Source organism: Lontra canadensis, unplaced genomic scaffold (genome assembly GCF_010015895.1).
Source record: "Lontra canadensis isolate GAN:19392208 unplaced genomic scaffold, GSC_riverotter_1.0 scaffold43, whole genome shotgun sequence".
Taxonomy (NCBI): domain Eukaryota; kingdom Metazoa; phylum Chordata; class Mammalia; order Carnivora; family Mustelidae; genus Lontra; species Lontra canadensis.
Window position 1 is genome coordinate 2,852,893 of NW_022631037.1, and position 22,657 is coordinate 2,875,549.

At 39.2% G+C, this 22,657-nt stretch overlaps 1 protein-coding gene and 1 long non-coding RNA gene across 2 annotated transcripts in view; one reads left to right on the forward strand and one right to left on the reverse strand.

The window, feature by feature from the left end:
• Positions 1–20,512, forward strand: LOC116876024. The gene is made up of 4 exons (XR_004384305.1): positions 1–337; positions 6,199–6,339; positions 8,361–8,439; positions 19,637–20,512. It is a non-coding gene; the product is annotated as an uncharacterized LOC116876024 (long non-coding RNA).
• Positions 4,845–22,657, reverse strand: part of PRR11 (proline rich 11) — a 24,076-nt gene continuing 6,263 nt past the window's right edge. Inside the window, exons 2-10 of the mRNA XM_032871928.1 lie at positions 18,117–18,249; positions 15,501–15,651; positions 15,137–15,259; positions 11,901–12,164; positions 10,647–10,745; positions 10,177–10,289; positions 8,553–8,612; positions 8,367–8,463; positions 4,845–5,962 (exon numbers count right to left, since the gene is read on the reverse strand). Coding sequence (XP_032727819.1) covers positions 5,894–5,962; positions 8,367–8,463; positions 8,553–8,612; positions 10,177–10,289; positions 10,647–10,745; positions 11,901–12,164; positions 15,137–15,259; positions 15,501–15,651; positions 18,117–18,244 — 1,104 coding nt within the window. The 5' untranslated portion in view covers positions 18,245–18,249 and the 3' untranslated portion in view covers positions 4,845–5,893. The remainder of the gene's footprint in view (positions 5,963–8,366; positions 8,464–8,552; positions 8,613–10,176; positions 10,290–10,646; positions 10,746–11,900; positions 12,165–15,136; positions 15,260–15,500; positions 15,652–18,116; positions 18,250–22,657) is intronic.

Here is a 22,657-nt window from a genome sequence, read left to right on the forward strand (position 1 = left end):
TTTAAGGTTTGCCTTAACACGAGGCTGTAGGAATTGAGAGATCAAAAAGACGATTGGAAACAGAGTTTTGCAGTTCAAGGAATACAAAAACACTGCAAAAGAAGCTGGTCAAGTGACTCTTGCAAAAATAGAAAAGTAGTTCGGTTTAAACTCTAGAATCTTGCTACAGAAGGTGGAGCCTGCAGGTCCAAGTGGGAGCTAGTTGAAAATGTAGATAGAATCTCTGGCCCTAACCCAGACCTACTGAATCAGTACATGCATTTCAACTAAATCCTAATGATTTGTACACAGGTTACAGTTTGAGAAACACAGCTCTAGAGATAACTGGCAAAGCAAGGTAGGTGAACATACTTCCTTTCTTCTGTCTTATTTCTAAAGAAATGTAATTCACTCACATCAGTGGAAAAGAAATCCAGTGATTTTGAAAGGTTTATGGAGTACAAGCTTAAAAAAAATAATTTCTCCTTCTTGGAAGAATATATATCAAAACGTTAAAATGTATAGTAAAATGTTTAAAACGTATTAGAATTTGTTCACTTTCATTTCTTTACTCCCTGTTTTCCTTTTTCTTTTCAAATAGACTTTTATTTTAAAAGAGTTTTAGGTTCATAGCAAAACTGAGCAGAAAGTTCCACTGTAACCTCTGCCCCAACACAAACACGTTCCCTGCCCCACCCCCCAACCCCATCAACATCTGGCTCCAAAACAGTACCTATATTACAATCTATGAACCTACATTGGTTGACACATCATTATTAACCCCAAATTGAGAGCTAATATTAGGGTTTATTCTTGGTGTTGTACATTCTATGGGCATGGACAAATGTATAAAGACATGTATTCACCATTTCAGTGTCCTATATAATAGTTTCACTGCCCCCCAAATCCTCTATGTGTCTCGTATTCATTCTTCCTTTCTCCGACCCCTAGCAACCACTGATCTTTTTATTGTCTCCATAAGTTTTGCCTTTTCCACCCTGTCCTGTAGTTGTACTCATGCAATGCATAGCTTTTTAGATTGGCTTCTTCACTTAGTAATATGCATTTAAGTTTCCTCTGTGTCTTTTCATGCTTTGATAGCTCATTTCTTTTTAGTGTTGAATAATATTCTGTTATCTAGATGTACCACCATTTATTTATCCTCTTGCCTACTAGAATACATCTTAGTTGCTTCCAAGTTTTGTAAATTGTTAGTAAAGCTGCTACGAACTTCTGTATGCAGGTTTTGGGGTAGACATCCTCTTGTTTTTGTTTATTTATTTTTATTGAAGTAGAGTTGACATACAATATTACATTGTATGGTTTCAGGTGTATACCATAGTGATTCAAAAATTATGTATTATGAAATGGTCACCATTCACAGATGTAGATACCATCTGTCACCGTAGTTATTATAATATTATTGACTATATTTCCTGTGCTGTACTTTTCATCCTCTTTTATCTTTATCTATTTATTGTGGAAATAATTTTGCAGTATATACATATATCAAATCATTATGTCGTATGCCTTAAACTAATACAATGTTATATGTCAGTTATATCTAAATAAAACTGTGGTGGGGGAAGAATTATTTCATTTAATTTTCAAAGGAAGGATAGAACCGTAAGTCCATGGTGGTGGTGTTTTTAATAAATTAAGCTATACTTGGCTTCTCAACCAATCCTTATTTACTAAAAAGAATTCAAAAAGGAGTGGGAGTGGGATTTTGTTGTTGTTGTTATTTTATTTGACAGAGAGAGACATAGCAAGAGAGGGAAAACAAGCAGAGGGAGTGGGAGAGGGAGAAGCAGGCTTCCTGCCAAGCAGGGAGCTGGATGCAAGGCTCAACCCCAGGACCCTGGGATCATGACCTGAGCCAAAGACAGACGCCCAACGACTGAGCCACCCAGGTGCCCCAGGAGTGGGTTTTTAAAAAAACATATTTTTAAAAAAATTTGTCGGGACACCTGGGTGGCTCAATCAGTTAAGCATCTGCCTTCAGCTCAGGTCATGATCCTGGGGTCTTGGGATTGAGCCCCATGTCAGGCTCCCTGCTCTGCAGGAAGCCTGCTTCTCCCTCTCCCTCTGCCTGCTGCTCTCCCTGCTTGTGCTCTCTCTCTGTGCAATAAATAAATAAAATAAAATAAAAAAGGAATTGCTTTCATATACATATTAAAAAATTTGCCTACTTACCATTTACTTGTTCCCTTCTCTACATGTTTAGATCCTATCTTTTTTTAAAAAAGGTTTTATTGACTTGAGAGAGAGAGAAAGCGAGGATGGGAGAAGGGTAGAGCGAGAGGGAGAAGCAGGTTCCCAGATGAACAGGAAGCCAGAGGAAGGCCCCGATCCCAGGACCCTGAGATCATGACCTGAGTGAAACACAGATATTTAACCAATTGAGCCACCCAGATGCCCCCAGATCCTATCACTTTTTGAAAATCCAACTAAAATGAGAAATTCTACTTTTATCAATATAAATCATATTGTGATCCTCACCATGTGTATTATTTGCTGTTTAGTATGTGACTTTGCTGATATAAAATCATCTTAACAATCGTTGGACTTATAAATTCAGGCAAAATAAGTGTATATTAACCATAAGCATTGTACACATTTCCCAAGTAAAAAAATGTTGAAAACTCAAATACAAAAGACTCCCTTGAATAAAACAGGAACAACAAGAACTCATATTTTGCTGAGGGGACCATGGATTGGTACAACCACTTGCAAGATCAGTTTCACAGTATCTAGAAAGGAGGCATGCTTTACAACCTAGCAGTTGCACTCCTAGATATCACAGTAGAGTAATTCTTGTACATATGTACATATTCAAGAATGTTCATAATGTCATGCATGGTTCATAATAGCCAAAAATTATAAACAATCCCAATTTCCATTAACAACAGAATAAGTGATAACGGGGCACCTGGTTGGCTCAGTGGGTTAAAGCCTCTGCCTTCGGCTCGGGTCATGATCCCAGGGTCCTGGGATCGAGCCCCAAATCGGGCTCTCTGATCGGCGGGGAGCCTGCTTCCCCCTCTCTCTCTGCCTGCCTCTCTGCCTACTTGTGATCTCTGTCTGTTAAATAAATAAATAAATAAAACTTAAAAAAAAAAAAAACCCAAAACAAAACAATTAAAAAAAAATAAAAGAATGAGTGATAACTATATTCACACAATAAAAACAAGTAATCTATACCACTATATAACATGGTTGAATCTAAACATAAATGTTGATTGAAAGAAGGCAGGGGGCAGCTGGGTGGCTCAGTGGGTTAAGCCTCTGTCTTCAGCTCAGGTCATGAAATTAGGGTCCTGGGATCGAGCCTGGCATTGGGCTCTGCTCAGCAGGGAGCCTGCTTCCCTGCCTACTTGTGATCTCTCTCTCTCACTGCCAAGTAAATAAACAAAATCTTAAAAAAAAAAAAGAAAGAAAGAAGGCAGAAACAAAATACATAATTTACGATTCTATTTGGGTAGTTCAAAAGCAAGCAAAATAAACCATAGCATTTAGGGATGTGTACTTAGAGGATAAAAGCAAGGAAATATTTATTATAACAAGCTAACCAGTAGTTACTTCTTGAGGAAAGGGATAGTGTTAGGGGAGGGAGACAGGCAAGGCTTCTAAAGACATTTATAAAGTCTCTTTCTTTGTGGTTACGTGAGCATTTGCTTTATGATTTATTAATTTGTGTATTATGTACTTTTCTATGTTATCGTTCTACCAAAAAATTTTTTTAAAGAAAAAAACCAAAGGTTTTTTTTTTATTGCTTTTTATTTTTAAAACATCACCAGGTGGACCTTGGTGTTTATATTGTATGGTTGTTACTCAGTCTGAAAATAAACATTGGAAGTATATAATTAGCAACAGTGTAATGAAGCCATAGCATTCACAAGATTCTCAAATGGTATAATATAAAACCTGTCATAAAAATTAGTAAAAAACACAAGGTAGAAAACATTTTTAATACTGGTACAATGGCAATAGCAGCTTTATAAATGTTTATATATAGGATTTCTATAGCATTTTTAAATGAACCTTTATTCCACAAGAATGATCAAATCATCAAATCATTTAAATTAAATTGAGACAGTACATGGTGGTTTATTAATATAAGTATTGTAAGTGCTCCATAAAACATCATTACAAATACTCAAATGTTTTGTTCTCAGAGATCATTCCTTTTATTCTTATATAATATAAATGTAGCTAGCAGGCTTTGTTTTGTTTTGTTTTGTTTTAAATTAGAAGCAGGTATATTTCTTAACTTTATTACCTATTTAATTTTCATTCATAAATGTGTCTGTAGACATAAATTTGGGTCTCATGAGAACAAAACATGGTCCTCAGGTCTGCTTTCCAGTCTGGTGACTTTCCACAACACTTTATTTGGTATCTCAAAGCAGTATTTGTCTGTGGAAATATAGGCATTTCTGGGAAATGACTGAAGTATCTTTTGTAGCCTAGGCTAAAATAGTATCACCCCTGTAGCTGCTTCCTGTCAGGCTAGGAAGTTCAGTAAAGATCTGAAACACCTTGTTTCCCATCCACAAGCAGCTGCTGTCCTTATTCTTGGAACTGCAGGGAATCAAAGCTAATCCTGCACTTTCAGTCACAGGAACTCACCCTGATGAGAGTTTCCCTTACTCTGTGATACTTAATGTAATAGTAATGGGGATCCTGGCTGAAGCTATAATTGTGTCCACTGCTAAGTAGACATGTCTGACAAGCTGGGGGCTCCCAGAAATACTTGGCAACTTTGTAGGGGACCGACCCATAGGGTGACCAGATACAATAAAGAATGCCCTGTGAAAGCTGAATTTCAGATAAATGGTGAATAATTTTTTCAGTAATATAGCTCCCATGTAATATTTGGGACATACTAAAACAACAACAACAAAAAAATCCCCTACCCATTGTTTAATAGGATGTATTTATATTTAAAAGTTTTTTGTTTTTTAATTCAAATTTGGCTGTCGTATATTTACAATTGCCAAATCTGGCTACCCTGGAGTGTCAGGAGAGAACAAAAATCCAGTGAGGTTTGTATTATTACTGTTACCGAAGATACAGGCAGTTGAGAACAGGAATTAGGTCTCACAGGAGATCTGCTATGGACTTCAGATAATCTTTGGCAGGCCACTCTGGAAAATACACGATTCATGTTGAGATCCTCATAAAACTTATAATTAGCTTCATGAATGTGGATAGAAAATGTCAAAGAAAGGAATATCTCAGACTTCAGCGATCTAGATATGACTACCTAAAGATCCTTTCTAGCTGCTAGAAATGGTACATTCTCATTTTTAAGGTTATATTGGATATTTTGCTTCAAATCCATTTGGAAAATAATTGGGTTGGTGTGGGGGACAGTCTTACCTCCTAACTTTACAGTAAACAGAAATCAAATCTAGAGGATCTTTTTTTACTGATCAAGTCTGTAGCGCCTACTGAAGAATGCATTAGCTTTATAGGCTGAAATACTTTTCTTTTTAATTACCTGAGAATATGCAAGAAGAATGGGAACTGGGTTATTTCATTTTATTTTTTAAGGAATCAGGTTATTTTCTTAACGTCAAAACTGTACCTATTGAGTATAAACTTGTTATCTAGTTAAATTTGAACAACCTCTCCAACCTAAATTGGGTAATTCCCAGATAAACATCACTTTAGGGACTGCATTTTCCCATCTGCTCTCTTATTGATCATGCAAACTAAAAAAATACCCAAATACTCACTTTATATCACAGTATGTATGGGGCTGTGTACATACTTTAATTCTTCACATGGAATTATATATTAGTATAATTATTTATATATATACTCTACTACATTAAAAAAAAAGGATTGGGGTGATTTTATCTGTATGTTTTATGGATCATCATGTGGCATCAGGCAGAGTTAGCATCAGTTTTGTTCATCAAAGCTGCTTGTAGAAAGTGGCAGAGTTTGAGTTGGGCTTCTAGGGTGAGCCATCTATGAAAAAAAAAAAGGGTCCCAATTATAATATGAATTATGTGACCAACACAGATCTCCTTCCTCACTAACAGAAACCAGATTTTATGCAGGGCAGCAATGCACCAGACTCTAAAAACCACTTTTCCCAGTTTTTCTGAGATAATCAGAAGTTCCTGGATAGCACCTGTATAAAGTGAGGGGTAGCTTAGCTAGCACACCCTTTTGTCCTTTGTCTTTCTCCTTATCTTGCCTAGAATGTGGGCACCGGGCTTCAGGAGGTGGAGGCATTCTTTACCATGAGGATAAAAGCCACACATTAAGGATGGAAGAGCAGTGAAGACATGATGAAGCTGCTGTACCAGTTATGGCTGCCTACTTCCCAAGGAAATATGTAGGTAAGAAAAATAAGGTGCTGCTTTGTTAAGCCACAGTGGTCAGATTTTTGTTACCTAATGCAAAAGCAAATTTTGTTACCAAATGCAAAACCTAACTAATACAGTTGCTTCAGACTTAAAGAAAAAAGGAAACCTAAGTTCTGGGGGTGGTGGGGTGGGGAGGAGGACGAGTCATTTTATGTCTAACAACAGTTTTTTTTTTTTTTTAAAAACTTCCTCCTACTAAGTGGATTTTGTGAACAGCTCATACAGCAGATACTTTTCTGGGTTTTTTTAAAAAAAATTTTTATTTTTATTTATTTATTTGACAGACAGAGATCACGAGTATGCCGAGAGGCAGGCAGAGAGAGAGGTGGAAACAGGCTCCCCGATGAGCAGAGAGCCCGATGCGGGGCTTGATCCCAGGACCCTGGGATCATGACCTGAGTCGAAGGCAGAGGCTTAACCCACTGAGCCACCCAGGCACCCCACCTTTCTGGGATTTTTGATGTTGTTGTTCAATATGTGTGCTTATTCTTTATCGCATTTTCATTTGTTTCCACATTACTCAACTCATTATAGTGATTATGGGGTAGGGCAGGGACACAAAAGAATCCCAGAGCTGAACAAAGAAAGGAAGGGGCTTAGTCCTTCAGTGAGGCCCCTGCCTTCTGCCCCTGTCCTTCATAATTTGTGGTATCACCAAGAAATGTGATCTGGGGGTAGGGTCCCTACTGGATGCTCCAAAAGGAGGAAAGAGAAATGTGGCCACACCTTCAAAACAGTGATTGGCATGAGGGAAACCAAACTGTCTGCAAAAGGCACTGATTCTTTTTTTTTTAATTTTTTAAATTTTTTTATTTTTTAAAAGATTTTGTTTATTCATTTGACAGACGGAGATCACAAGTAGGCAGAGAAGCAGGCAGAGAGAGAGGAGGAAGCAGGCTCCCCGCTGAGCAGAGAGCCCAATGCAGGGCTCGATCCCAGGATCCCGGGATCATGACCCGAGCTGAAGGCAGAGGCTTTAACCCACTGAGCCACCCAGGCGCCCCAAAGGCACTGATTCTTAATGAGGAAACAAAGAGGGGACAGTGTTGGGTTGGCAAAGTGTTAGCAGTGAAGTCTGTGTCCCAGCACTCTACTAGGAGTGGCAGACGGATGGCTACTCCTCATAGATCCAGTGAACGAGGTGAACAGGGAGATGACAGACAAACAGGATTTGGAAGAAATCACATCAGGTTTCACTGATATACTAGAATTTAGTATATGGGTCATACATGTAGGTGACAAAGAAGAAAGCTGCCAAGACCTTTTCCTATCAACTGTGCACGATCTGATCCCTATCTGCGTCTTCATCACTGTTTTTCACTGTCAGACTCGCTTTCTCTTACAGCTACTTAGGCTCCTTTTCAGTTTCTCAGTTAGGTCAGGTGCACTCCGCCTCAACACTCTTATGTACGCTGTTCTTTTTGCTTGGAGCTCTTTCCTCCTAAACGTCCATGCTGGGCCCATCCCCTCATCCCATAGGCAACCTTCCCAGTTAATTCCCATTCATCCTTCAAGTCTCACTTCATCACCTCCTAAGGGATTCCTTAGGCTAGATAAAGTTCTTCTGTGGGTTCCCACAGAACCCCATTCCTTTCCTTTATAGTACTTACCTCAGTGTAGAATTATACAAATATGTGATTATTTGACTAATGTCTATTTTCCTCACTAGGCTGAATGTTCCAAGACAATAAAGTTAGGTTTGTTTTTGCTTACCACTGTATCCCTGGTACTCCAGCACAGTGCCTGGCATAGAGGAAGTGCTTAATAAATACTTATCTAAAGGAATTAATAAAACCAGACATTCATGGTGAAAGTAGAGATGATAATGCTAGCTAGGTCACAGAATTTTATAAAGGCTAAATATGAAATTGTTTTGTAAAGCATTAGGTATCATTTAAAGATTATTATAAGAAAGATCCTTTAGATTGTATGATTCTAAATATATGGGTTTTGAAGAAAAGGAACAATTTTTTGTTTGTTTGTTTCCTCTAAAGGCTTACCTGAAACTTTCTCCTCAAGGCCCGAGTCATTACTGGAGTCAGCCCAGATCCTGTGTCCATGTTTTCTTTATTGGTAAGTGGGGTTCCACCTGGGCTTCTGCAAAGGTATTGAAAAAATTAGAAGCTGTGTTTTATGCTAACTTTTCAAATGGATTCAGAAAGCATAAAGATAAGAGAGCATATTACCTCTCTACATCAACTTTTCTAAGTAGTTTCCGCAGGTCTATCTGGCTTTTACCAGGGGTACTGATGAAATAAAAATATAAAAGTTAGAGCCTGCCAGATTTTATCCCCTTTCCCAAAGCAAAGCAGACGTTTCCATAGGCAATGTCCTAGAAAGTGGTTCTATTTGTTACATCAGCAGAGGGGCACCTGGCTGGCTCAGCCAGTGGAGTGTGTGACTCCTGATCTTACGGTTGTAAGTTCAAGCCGTAGATGCTGATAAGAGCATAAGGTGATATAATTGCCCTAATAAGTAATACGTCTTGACTCAGTACTTATACATATAAGAATCCATCTGAGGGAAAGAGTCAGCTATGCACATGGGTGATGGACAAGGACGTTCACTGAAGAATTAGAAATAAAAAATCATAAACAACCTAAATGTTTCAAAATAGGAGTTTATCTATGAAATTTGCACATAATGAGCTATATATACTGAAGAAGTCAAAATGATGCTTTAAACTGATTTTTAATAAGATGGGGGAAAGTTCTTGACACATTAAACAGGAAAAGCCTTAACTGCATGTATGTTATGATTATACACAGGTATACACACACACACACAAGATTTCATCGATTCCAAGACATACAAGTTTTCATATTTTATTATTTCTGAAATTGGGCTGCTTTAAAAATTCTTCTTTTTTTTTCTTTTTTAAGTAATCTCTATCCCCAACATGGGACTCAAACTCATGACCCAGAGATCAGGAGTTGCATGTTCTTCCAACTGACTGAGCCAGGCACCTCTAAAAAAATTATTATTATTTTTTAAAGATTTTATTTGACAGAGAGCACAAACAGGGGGAATGGCAGAAGGAGAAGGAGAAGCAGGCTCCATGCTGAATAGGGAGCCCAATGTACCACTTGATCCCAGGACCTTGGCATCATGACCGGGGCCAAAGGCAGATGCTCAACCGACTGAGGCACCCAGGTGCGCCCCCCACCCCTGCCCCAAAACATTCTTGATATTATGTCTTTTCCTCCCAAATCCATTTATCTGTATTTGTTTTTTGGGTTTTTTTTGTTTTGTTTTGTTTTAAGTAATCTCTGTGCCCAGCTTGGGGGTCAGGCTTACAACCTGAGACTGAGAGTTGCAGGCTCCACCAACTAAGCCAGCCAGGTGCCCCTGGGCCACGCCTGCCCACAAATCCACTAATAAATCATTGGTGTATCTTATAATAAATAGCATCATGAAATGGAAATAATAGAGTAGATGCCCACACAAAGACTAGAATGATAAACAACAGTATGTTAATAGTAGCTATCTTCAATCATACAGTTATTTGATTTTTTTTTCTTTTTCAAAAAAATTTTTTAAAGATTTTATTTATTTATTTGAGAGAGAGAGAATATGAACAGGGTCGGGGGCAAAGGGATGAGCAGACTCCCCCCCTGAGATCATGACCTGAGCGGAAAGCAGATGCTTAACTGACTGAACCACTCAGGCACCCCCATTTTCTTCTGTAACTTTTGTGGATTTCCAGTCTTCTACAATGAGCATATACAACTTTTAAAGTTAGAGATAGGCAAAACAAAACAAAACATTATTTTAAGTAACAGTGGAGCATAACACAATGTAGTTCCTTACATCAAGACATTTGTAACTCGAGTTGATAGTACTTTGGAGTTGGGCTTCAGGGTGACACGCTGCAGGTCAGAGACAGTAACTAGTGGATTCTGTGCCTTTGGTGACGGTATAAGCTTTAATCACAAAATGAGACAGTATCAAAAAACACACTTAAAGATATCATTCAAAATATAAACATGCTGCAACAATGAATACTTGAAAGCTGAGTATGGGTAAGATATTATCTACTACTCAATTTTTATTACAAAGTTTCCAAGTATGTCTCTACTTCTTTAGACTAATGGTTGGTAGATAAAACTGCCTAATTAAATAATTTTGGGGTCTACACATTTTGTTGAGGATCCAAAACTACTCAGGTAACACATCGAATATTTACCTCAGAATGGCTTCTGTACATAAGACATAGGCTGATTTTCCAGAAAGAGACAGCCAGGTTAAAAGCTCTAAGATCATGTGTATGATCAGCTTACCTTCTTCCTTTCATCAAAACACTGTGTCTTCTTTAACTTCACAGTCAGTAGATCTTTAACTGTTATCTGCATGGGTCCATCTCTTTTTAATGGCCCAGCCTTAAAATACATGGAGAGGTTAGAATTCAAATTGTAACCAAGATATCTAGTCAAATGCAAATCCAAATCCAGTTTTTAAAGACTCACTTAAAAACTAACTCTTATTTACCCTAGGAACATATCAAATTCTTTTAATTCAACCGAGAATGATCCTGTTTTCAGTACACATGGATGCTAATGCTACTGTAAAGTATTCATCAAAATGTAAAGCTTTGACAGTAAATAAGAGGTGGGCTAGTTCTCTGCAACTATGCATCTTCCTCATTATTTATGATAATAAGACCAGAGTTGAAGAAGTTCCTCAAATCAAAGTGAAGTTTTGCTTGAATTACCTAAAAAGTTGACTCAGTTCCCATAGAACAAGAACGTATGGTCAGAGGGCTATGCATTATGGCAAATGTAGTAATAGGCTCTGGATTTAACCCAGCCATTTTATTTATTATTATTTTTTTTTTACAGATTTTATTTATTTATTTGATATAGAGAGAGAGCACAAGTAGGTCGAGTAGCAGGCAGAGGGAGAGGGAGAAGCAGACTCCCCACTGAGCAGAGAGTCCGATGTGGGTCTTTATCCCAGGACCCTGAGATCATGACCTGAACTGAAGGCAGAGGCTTAATAGACTGAGCCACCCAGGCACCCCTAAGCCAGCAATTTTAAACCAAATTTATCTGGAGTGAAAATTTAGCAGATTTTAAAACAGGGTCATGCTTATGTTAGTGATTCACAAATACTCCCTTAGTGGCTAAGTAATTAATGGAGGCTGGTCCTTCAGCTTCATGATATTATACTTTCGGATCCACCAACTCTTTTTATTCTGTTTTTACTCACTAAGCCACCTTCTGTTCTTAATTTGGTTTCCCAGGGAGGTTTTTCTTTCGGTTAAAAGATATTCTGAGAAGCCATTAGGAATATTCCAATCTACTGGCTTTCATTCATTTATCCCTTAAAAAAAAATCACTTTTGTTTCTAAACCAGTTCTACAGGCCTGAGTTTTTAAAAGCATAATCATTGACATAATTAAGAGATGGAATCAGAAAAAAAAAAAAAAATGCAGCTTTCCTCTCAAAGCCCTTAGCCTCGTCTCAAAAGGCCGCCTTATTTTACTACTCTGTTACACACTGACCAAAACACATCATTACTAGATTGTTTCCTACCTGCAGGGCTTTAGTGCGATCAGATTTTCTGAGCAGCACAGGTGCTGTGGGCGGCGGAGGTGGAGGCAGAGGAGGAGGTGGAGGGGGCGGGGGCGGCGGAGGAAGAAGAGCCGGAGGGTGGGCGGCTGGCTGTGGCAGTGTGGGAGGAAGTACTGCTCGAGATTCTCCAGGGGTGCTGAGCACGCGGGTGGGCACATTTGTGAGTTTACCACTTATGTGACAGGTTCGACCACAGTTTGGGCAGGAAGAATTTTCCAAGACTGTCTGTAAGAAAACATTACATTTGGCAAATGAGTAACAGATTAATTTGGTTCTTGCGGCTCAGAGTCATGAAGATAATACCTACCACGTATTGAATGCTTTCTCAGTATAGTATGTGGTTTTTAAAAAATATTTTCTCATTTATCACAAGCCCATTCATTCACCCATTCATTCATTCATTCATTCATGTATTTGTTTTGTGTGTGCAATATGCCAGGCAGTGTGGGTATGATGTGAACCCTGTCTGTTACATCGTGGAGCAGACAGTCTGGCAAAGAAGACAGACATGAAACACAAACACACCCAGAACAAAACAAAGTAATGCTTCAGTGAAAACAGTGAGCTGGGGCGCCTGGGTGGCTCAGTGGGTTAAAGCCTCTGCCGTCAGCTCAGGTCATGATCTCAGAGTCCTGGGATCGAGCCCCGCATCCGGCTCTCTGCTAAGCGGGGGGGCCTGCTTCCACCTCTCTCTCTGCCTGCTTCTCTGCCTATGTGTGATCTCTCTCTGTCAAATAAATAAATAAAACATTAAAAAAAAAAAAAAAGAAAACAGTGAGCTGTGCTGTGGGCATGAATAGGGAGAAACCTGGAGAATGACATTAAGCCATAATCTCAAAGATGGACTGCAATTTATCAGGTCTCAAGGGAGGTAAGGTCTGGGTAGAGTTCCTGGCAGACGGAAAAATATTTAATGCAGCTAAAAATTGTCGTATATTTGGGGCGCCTGAGTGGCTCACTCCGTTAAGTGTCTGCCTTCTTCAGCTTAGGTCATGATCTCTGGGTTTTGGGATTGAGTCCTGAGTCAAGCTTCCTGATTCTCTCTCTCTCCCTCTGCCCCTCCCCACTACTTGTTCTCTATCTCAAATAAATAAAATCTTAAAAAAAAAAAAAAAAAAAGAATGTAGCATATTCAAGGACTGATAAAAAGGCCAAGGGGATGGCACATGAATGTTAGGGGCTGAATTGTGTCCCCCAACCCCTCAAATTCATATGTTGAAGCCCTAGCTATAATACCCCAGGATGCCTTTGAAGATAGGGCCTTCAAAGAGGTGTTTAAATTAAAATGAGGCCATTAGAGTAGGCTCTCATCCATTTGACTGGTGTCCTTATAAAAAGAAGAAATTTGAACATACAGGAGAAACATCAGGGATGTGTGTGCAGAGACAAGGCGATTTGAGGACACAGTGAGAAGACAAGCCAAAGGAGAGAGGCCTAAAAAGAAACTAACTCTGTCAACACATTGATCTCAGACTTTCAGCCTCTAGAACTGTGGGAAAATAAATTTCTGTTAGATAAGCCACCTAGTTCATGCCACTTTATTATGGCAGCCCTGGGAAATGAAAAATAACCCTATGAAGTCAGATGGTGTATTAGTTTCCCTTGGTTGTTTTATCAAATTATCATAAATTTGGTGGCTTAAAACTATTGAAATTCATTTTTTTCAGTGCTGGAGGCTAGAAATCTAAAATCAAGATGACAGCATGGCTGTGCTACCTCCCAATGCTGTAGGGAAGAATCTGTTTCTTGTCTATTCCTGTTTTTGGTAGCTATGGGCATTCCTGGCCTTGAGACTACATCACTCCAATCTCTACCTGTGCTCCCACTGCTCCTCCTCTCCTCTGTGTGTGCTCTGCTTTCTCCTTTATAAGGACATTTGTTATTGGATTTAGGGTCCACTCTGATAGTAGAGTATGATCTCTTCACTTCAAAATCCTTAACTTAAGGGGCACCTGGCAACTTTTGATCTTGGGGTCGTGAACTCAAGCCCCATGTTGGGTGTAGAGGTTACTTTAAAAAAAAAATCTGTAACTTAATTACATGGGAGAAAACGCTTTCTCCAAATAAGGTCATATTTATAGGTTTCAGGGATTAGGACTTGGACATATCTTTTGGAGGCCATTGATTCAGCCCACCATAGATGGCATCATCATTTTTAGAAGAGGAAACTCAGGCCTAGAGGAGTAAGGTGATTTGCCTTTCTTCCTGTCTAATTCATCTTGAGGTACAAATTCCGGGACAAGGATTGTAATCCCAGAAGCTTCCCTACAAACCAATAAGTGCAATGTTTGTTTTCTTGAGTTTTAGACATTGAGAATAGGGGCTTGCTTAAGGGAGATTGGAGACAGTGGATATATATGGCTTTTCCTATCTCTATCAGTCAAGAAAATAGAAATCATCCTGAGTATTTAAAAGAGGGTGAGAGTAAGGTGGGGAATTGGTTACATTAAGAGATGAAAACACATAGGGAACATTGAGGCAACCCAGAGATTAGCAACAGGAAAAAGCCATGAACACCCTGAGGCTGGAGGGACAAAGGGAAGAGCATTATAACCTGATCTCTAGAGGTGGGTTAACCCAGAGAATCCAGGAACTTGACAGACTTACCTGGAGGGAGCTGGGGTGAGGGAGACAACAACCATCACTGGAGAAATTGTCCAAAGCAGAGAACAAAGGGGACACACACTCCCTCCACACCCCCACCGTCTCTCTTCAGTGTCTCCCATTAGCCAAGCACAACTGGAACCAGGTGACATGGACCTTAGCACATACAGGCTGCATGGATTAGCCCCAGTGCAGTGCAGAGTGGAGCCTTGAAGCCTAAGGAATAGATCTGAGGGCAAAGAGGCCTAAGACTAGCACTTGCCTGTAGCCATTGCTCTTTCTGGTAAAAGCACGCTGGGATTCCTATAGGGAATAACCCCTGCCCTCCTTCCCTAATTCCAGATTTCTTTTCTTTTTCTTTTTCTTTTTTTTTTTTTTTAAGATTTTATTTATTTATTTGATAGAGACACAGTGAGAGAGGGAACACAAGCAGGGGGAGTGGGAGAGGGAGAGGCAGGCTTTCCTCTGAGGAGGGAGCCTGATGCGGGGCTTGATCCCAGGACTCTAGGATCATGACCCGAACTGAAGACAGATGCTTAACGACTGAGCCTCCCAGGTGTCCCCATATTTCTTTTCTGTTTAACAATACCAACCTTCAGTGTTTCCTGGAGCTTGCGTAATTCACTTTCCAAAATGCAAAACCGTTGTTTTAGACTGTGGAGTTCTCGGCGGCAGAAATGGGATGGAAAGATGGTGTCTTTCAATACTTCTAAACTCTGAAATTAAAAAATAAACAAGCCTGAATTCTGTAAGCAGCATGATCAGGACAAGAAAAAAGGGAGAAGAAAATGGTTTGATGTATGTTTTACAGAAACAAAGGCCTACATGACCCCATAATTTCATCTTACCTGAGCTTAGCCTGAGTATTGTGCTGACCTGAGCACACGCACAGGTGAACACACATACCAAATATGCAGAAAAACCATATTGCTGAAGATGGGGTTGTCAAAGCCATACCTGGGCCATGCAGTTCTGGCACCAATTGTATATAGACCACACTCTATTTGTCCAAAGTTTTACGGTATCTTTGATATTAGGAAGTCTAAAGTTCCAGGATGGTCTTAGCCAACTTCTGCTAAGGGAAGTATCTGCTGAAGGAATAACCACTCTGTAGGAAAAACAAAACCAAACAAAAAACTCCTGAGTTGGAATAACAGCTTTATTTATTTATTTGTTATTACTATTATTAAAGATTTTATTTTTTTTTCATTTGACAGAACGAGAGCACAAGTAAACAGAGCGGCAGGCAGAGGGAGGGGAGAAGCAGGCTTTCCATTGAGCAGGGAGCTGGATGTGGGGCTCGAGCCCAGGACCCCGGGATCATGACCTGAGTTGAAGGCAGATGCTGAATGACTGAGCCACCCAGGCGTCCCTAACAGCTCTACTTACATAGTAAGCTTGAGCATCCAACTCTAAGCTTGAGCATCCAACTTTTGGATTTGTCTCAGGTCATGATCTCAGGGTCGTGAGATTGAGCCCCATATCTGGCTCTGTACTCAGTGGGAGTCTGCTTGGGATTCTCTCTCAACCTCTGCCCTTCCCCTCATTTGATCTCTCTCATTCTCTCAAATAAATACATCTTTAAAACGTAAAATAACATGCTAGTTTTATAGTATGACTCAGGAGCAGAGACTACCTAAAGCCAAAATTTTCATTAAATTTTAGAGTTCCAAGATGCACTTATACAATAATTTACTTTATAAATAAGTAGTAATAAATAAAATAAACATAAGTAAAGAGGCGTCAGGGATTCAGTAATGAACAACATGATAAAAACCATACCCTCATTAAACTTACATGTCTTGGGACAAAGGTAATAAAGTCAATTAGTAACATATATGGATTGTTATATAGTGAATAAATACTGTGAGGAAAAGGATAGAGCAAGAGAGAAATGTTGGATGGAGGTGAAATTTTAGCTAGGGAAGTCTCACTGAGAAGGTGACTTTTGAGGAAAAAAAAAAACAAAACTCAAACAAAGAAGCTAGCAATACACGGGCACCTGGCTGGCTTAGTCAGTAGAACATACAACTCTTGATTAATGGTCATGAGTTTAAGCCCCATGTTGAGCGTAGAGCCTACTTAAAAAAGGAAAAAATAAAGAAGCTAGCAATACAAATATCTGGGAGAAGAACATTTCAGGCATGGGTAATAATAAGTGCAAAGGCCCTGAGACAGCAGCTTGTCTGAGGTGTCTAGGGAACAACAAGGAGGCCAGGATGACTAAGATGGAGAAACTGAAGAGTAGGGGGATTAGGAGAGAATGTCAGAATCAGATCATATTGCTCTTGTGGGTCATACAAAGGATTTTATTTTATTTATTTATTTTTGTTTTAAAAAAATATTTTATTTATTTATCTGACAGCGAGATCACAAGTAGGCAGAGAGAGAGAGGGAAACAGGCTCCCCGCTGAGCAGAGAGCAGGACGCAGGACTCGATCCCCAGACCCCGAGATCATGACCCAAGCCGAAGGCAGCGGCTTCACCTGCTGAGCCACCTAAGCGCCTGCCTCATACAAAGGATTTTAATTTTGACTCAGAGAAAGGAAGACATTGGAGAGTTTTTATTTATTTTTACATAATCTCTACACCCAACTCATGACCCCGAGATCAAGAGTCACACACTCTTCCAACTGAGCCAGCCAGGTGCCCCAGGAAAGACATTGGAGAGTTTTAAGCAGAGGGGCAATTTGACATGATTTTTACGAGGCTCACTCTGACTGTTGCTCAGAAATACACTGCAGAGGGGCAAAGGCAGAAGCAGGAACACCAGCTAAGGGCCATTTTCAATATTCAAGAGAGAGAAGAGTTAAGGATAATATCATGGTTAATACTTTTTGAGGGCCAGTTTAGTTTAAAAAATTTTCTGTAAAGAGAGCTATAACAACAAAATGTATAATGTATGTCATTGTGAAACCCAGTATCCTAGGGTTCTGATAACTCAGAGTCTCTTTCAGTAACACATTTAAACCTCTGTCCCAGAGAATAACTGACCAAACTTTACCAAAACTGAGATTTAAATTCTAGTTATATATTCCTCTTGCATCTCTTAGTTACCAGATTTATACAATTAAACTGACTAGGGAAAGAGAAAATAGTTACTTGCATCTCCAGTACAATTTCTTATGATTTAAACTTCATTTAAACACTTAAAAAAAAAAAGATTTTATTTATTTATTTGAAAGAGAGAGAGAAGGAATGGGGGGAGAGGCAGAGGGAGGGGGTGAAGCAGTCTTCCCGCTGAGCAGGGGCTCAGGAGAGGACTCTGGGATCATGACCTGAGCTGAAGCCAGATGCTTAATCAACTGAGCCACCCAGGCACCCCTAAACTCTTAAATGATGGTCACCACATAAAATTTAGAATGCTCGGTCAAAATTTAATTTCTGAAGAGGGATGAATAATTTTTTAGTGTAAGGATATTATAAATGTTGCGTGGAACAATATTTTAAAAATTTCATGTTTTATCAGAACTTTACATTTAATTGGGCATTCTGTATTTTTATTTGCTAAATCTGGTAACCCTATCCTTAAGGGATTTTTAATATTTTTTCTTCTTCACACTTACGCCTTACCTTTCTGGTGAGGGTGGCGGCGGAGGAGGTGTGATTAGCTTGGGCTGAAAGTGAGAGGCTTCTCTTTTTTTGAATAATCTTTTTGCTTTGGCTTTTAGCTTTCTTCTTCGTTGCTTGAACTTAGGCATGATTTCTGTAGAGAAAAATATTTTTACATGTTTTTTAAATTTTAGAATAATATACACATACAGAAAATGCAGAAATCTTAATTGTACAGTTCAGTGAATTATCGGAAAGTGAACACACCCTTGTAACCACCACTTTGGTTAGGAAATAGATCACTACCAGCATTCCAGAAGTCCTCTGAAGTGAAGAAAAATTTAAACCCAGATTTAAAATATCTTTAGAGACTCGGCTTTGGCATTACATTGCTCTCTAATTTTGTTTTGCTTGCCTTGCTCTTCTTCATTAAGTCAAGTGTATTTCCATTTCTTATAAGAGAGAAAATGGCTAGAGCTGGGTTATGGTCAGTTATTAAAAGAAGTTTCTTTCCTGGAACATTTACTGAGCACCCACTGTGATAGGCGGAGTTGGTAATGGAAGAAACAAATTTAACCACTGAATATCCGTTTGCTTTTAGGCACCTTCATATACATTTTCTCAGTGAATCCTCACTGCCTGGCAAGATTTTATCCCCAAGGAAGAGGATTTTTATTCCCATTTTTTACATTAAGAATAAACTGAGACATAGAAAGAGTATATGATTTGCCCAGTGTAATGCAGTAAATAAATAAGTCTCGGAAGACTGTGTTCTTTCTAACACTCTGCGGTGCAACAGTTGATTAAATGGGTGGTATACAATGTAATAGCAGTTACCCCAAATCTAAGACCCCCAAATGTTTCAAAACATTTATTTTAAAACACTATTTAGTGTATTTAGCTTTTAATCTGGATCCTTTTCTGAAGAAAATTAAGTCAGAGCTAGTTTGATGTGAAGACGGGCTTTGCAGGTCGCCAGTTGCTGCTACCTGAGGAACAAAGATGTCCTTATTCAAGTAGAACTAAACATGGGCTCAAGGGCTGGGCCTCCCTGCCTTCAAACTCACATTTGAATAGGAACAATTGGCCTTTAAAATACAAATTCATTCCACTTTTGTTCACCCAGTACCCTTTCAATACTTAGTATGCAGCTCTAGGCTTGCCCAGCTCTCGGATTGCACTGGCTGAAGAACCTCCTTTTTTTTTTTTTTTAACTAGCTGTGGGTTGTGAAAACTCTAGAGTTCCAAGCGCTTTGGTCTTGCAGAGGGCACCCCTAATGGCAATGGGCGACAGTGCAAATATCAACAGCCCTTCTAGGAGCAAAGGTTCTCGATAGCATCTTACTGAGCTGATGCCAGGTCTCAAACTAGCAGTTTTCCTTAGTTGTTCTTAGAGGCCTGGGAGATACAGCAAAAAATAGCTGACTTCCCTCGTATTCTATCACTTCTCCTTCCTGCTGAAATAATGAAAGAAGGCTAAGCAGGGATTATTAAATACACAGGGTGTTTAAAGGACTCACTGATTTTTTTTTTTTAAACAGACTTAAAATAACACAAAACAACAATACTCTGAATGAAGATGTTTAGGAGAGCCTCAGAGGAAGTAAGCAATCTTGTGGTTGCCTGAAAAAAAGATTAAACCTCATCACATCCATGCCCAGGACTTTCTATGGAGAGATGTCACTGAGAACCTCTATCTAAGGTCCAGAGTTCACTGGGTGAAATCCCGGGAATCTGAGACTTCCATGGTAACTTCCTCTTCTTGTCTCCATCTGCCCCTTGCAGCCCTCCCCCAATTCTGTTCCCTCTCTCCCTTTGATGTCTTTTGTTAGACATCAGACTGACACAGAGAACTGGTCTCCTGCCTCCTTTTTTCCTATATTCACCAAGCACTCAGTTATAAAAATAGACTTCAGAAAGGAGCTGGACATTCTGGTTTAAACTTGGTAGATTGGCTCTATTCCTTTATCTCCACTCCAATAGTGTGCTGGGGTTGGCAACAACTGATACATTTTCAGGAAGTCTGTGAATTAGTTGTGAAACACATCCACCATTAAAATTAAATTATATAAATTATATAATATATTACATATATTATATATAACATTATTACATTATAAAATATATATTATATATATTGATGCAAAGCTCATTACTTCCTAATGATTTTACTATTATTTATGCTGTTGAGGTTGTTTACATTATTGTATCTATATAGTGAAAATGCTATAAAATGCTAATTTCTTTCCAATTCCATATTCAGTGACTACACATTGAAATCTTGAAATTGGCTATGATGGGAGTATTTACACCGTGGACATAACACCACAAATCAGGGCTTGATTCATTATGCTGTTGATTGTTAAGAGAGTGATAAAGAAAATGTTAATAATGCAGGTTAGATTTAAAAGCAAATCTTGGGGGCATCTGGGTAGTTCAGTCAGTTAAGCATCTGCCTTTGGCTCAGGTCATGATCCTGGGGTTCTGGGTTGGGTCCTGGGGCCCTGTGACCAGCTCTCTGCTCATAGGGGAGACTCCTTCTCTCCCAACTCTTCCCTCTTGCTTGTGTTGGACTCACTGTCTCTCTCAAATAAATAAATAAAATCCTTTTTAAAAATGTATTATCGGGACGCCTGGATGGCTCAGTTGGTTGAGCAGCTGCCTTCGGCTCAGGTCATGATCCTAGCGTCCTGGGATCGAGTCCCGCATCGGGCTCCTTGCTTGGCGGGGAGCCTGCTTCTCCCTCTGCCTCTACTGCCATTCTGTCAGTGCTCGCACGCTCTCTCTCTCTCTCTCTCTGACAAATAAATAAATAAAATCTTAAAAAAAAAAGTGTATTATCTTGTCTGTAGTTGTTACATTGTGAAAAGCTTAAAAAAATTGAGGAATATTCTGGTATGTAAAAATGATTATTTGAGTCATCAAAGAAGTTGCTTACATAATTGAAATGAAGTTCCAATACAAATATTTTATGTTTCGCATTATCTTATTCCATAGAGTAAATGAAAAGATCAACTGACATTCCTATCAGGACTATACTTGTTTATAAATTGGAACCATAGCAGGACACCTGGGTGGCTCAGTCTGTTAAGCATTAAACTTTTGGTTTCAGCTCAGGTCATGATCTCTGGGTTGTGAGATCAAGCCCCACAAGCGCTCCACTCCACACCCAGTTCAAAGTCTGCTTGAGATTCTCTTCCTTCTCCTCTGCCCCTCCCCTTTCTTGCTTTCTCTAAAATAAAGAAATAAATAAAACCTTAAAAAAAAAAATTGGAACCATAGCTTGGTTACAGATACAAGAAGTCTGTAAAAATCAACAATAGTATTCTCTGAGAATCAACTGTATATGAAATTTACAAGAACATTATAGGGGTGCCTGGCTGGCTCTGTCAGAGCATGTGATGCTTGATCTCAGGGTTGTGAGTTCAAACCCCATGTTGGGTGTAGAACTTACTTAAAAGAGAAGCATTATATATATTTTATTATTGTTTATAATAATTTTATTACCTGATATCAGTAAATTTATAATAAAATTATGCATATGTATCTATTAAACATTTATTAGCACACTATTGGTCCAATCCCTTCTGAAACATAACCAAAAAAGGCAGTAAAAGAGTGGTGAATATATTTCTCTTTCTTTTTAAGAAAAATTTTTTTTTTTTTTTTTTTTTAAAGAAATCTCTACGCCCAAGTTGGGGTCGAACTTACAACCCCATGATCAAGAGTCACACATTCAACCGACTGATCCAGCCAAGTGCCTTAAGGAGTGGTGAGCATAACATAATGTATAGAGTTGGAGAATAATATGTTGTACACCTGAAGCTAATGTAACTTTGTGTATCAACTCTACTTCAAATAAATTTAAAAAAAGGAGGGGTGCCTGGGTGGCTCAGTTGGTTAAGTATACAACTGTTGATTCAGCTCAGGTCTTGATCTCAGGGTCATGAATTCAAGCCCCGCTTTGGGCTCCACACTGGGCATGGAGCCTACCCAAAAGAGAGAAAAAGAGAGAGAAGAAAGAGAAGAAAGAAGAAAGAAAGAAAGATGGATGGATGGGAGGGAGGGAGGGGAAGGAAGAAAGGGGAAGGAAGGAAGGGAAAGGAAGAAAGGAGAGAAGGAAGAGTAAGGGCAGTAAAGGAATAAGAAAATCATAAACCCCTAAAACAAAGAATGGGAGCAGACTATGGGAGATGATGAATGTCGACTAAATTATGGAAAGTGGAAAGGAGATGGATGAGTTGGCAGAGCAGAAGAAAATGGAGCTTTGACTGCCTATGATAGGGAAGCCAACTGGAAGCAAGACAATTCTCAGAACTTTAGGTAAGAGTATTCTGGACTTGAAGGTACCTAGAACCTATAAAGTTTGAGGTGGGGGTTAAAATAGGATTAATTTAAATCTTTATAAGGATTGGATAGGCCTCTGGAGTCTGTCTTCCAGTTCTTGTAGCCAGGCAGCTCCTGGCATTTATGTCCTCTCCAGTAAAGGTGGATAGGTTTATTCTCTGGAGAAGTTGAACCATAGAGGTGCCGAATTGTGGGCCATGAGGCATAGCAATAGC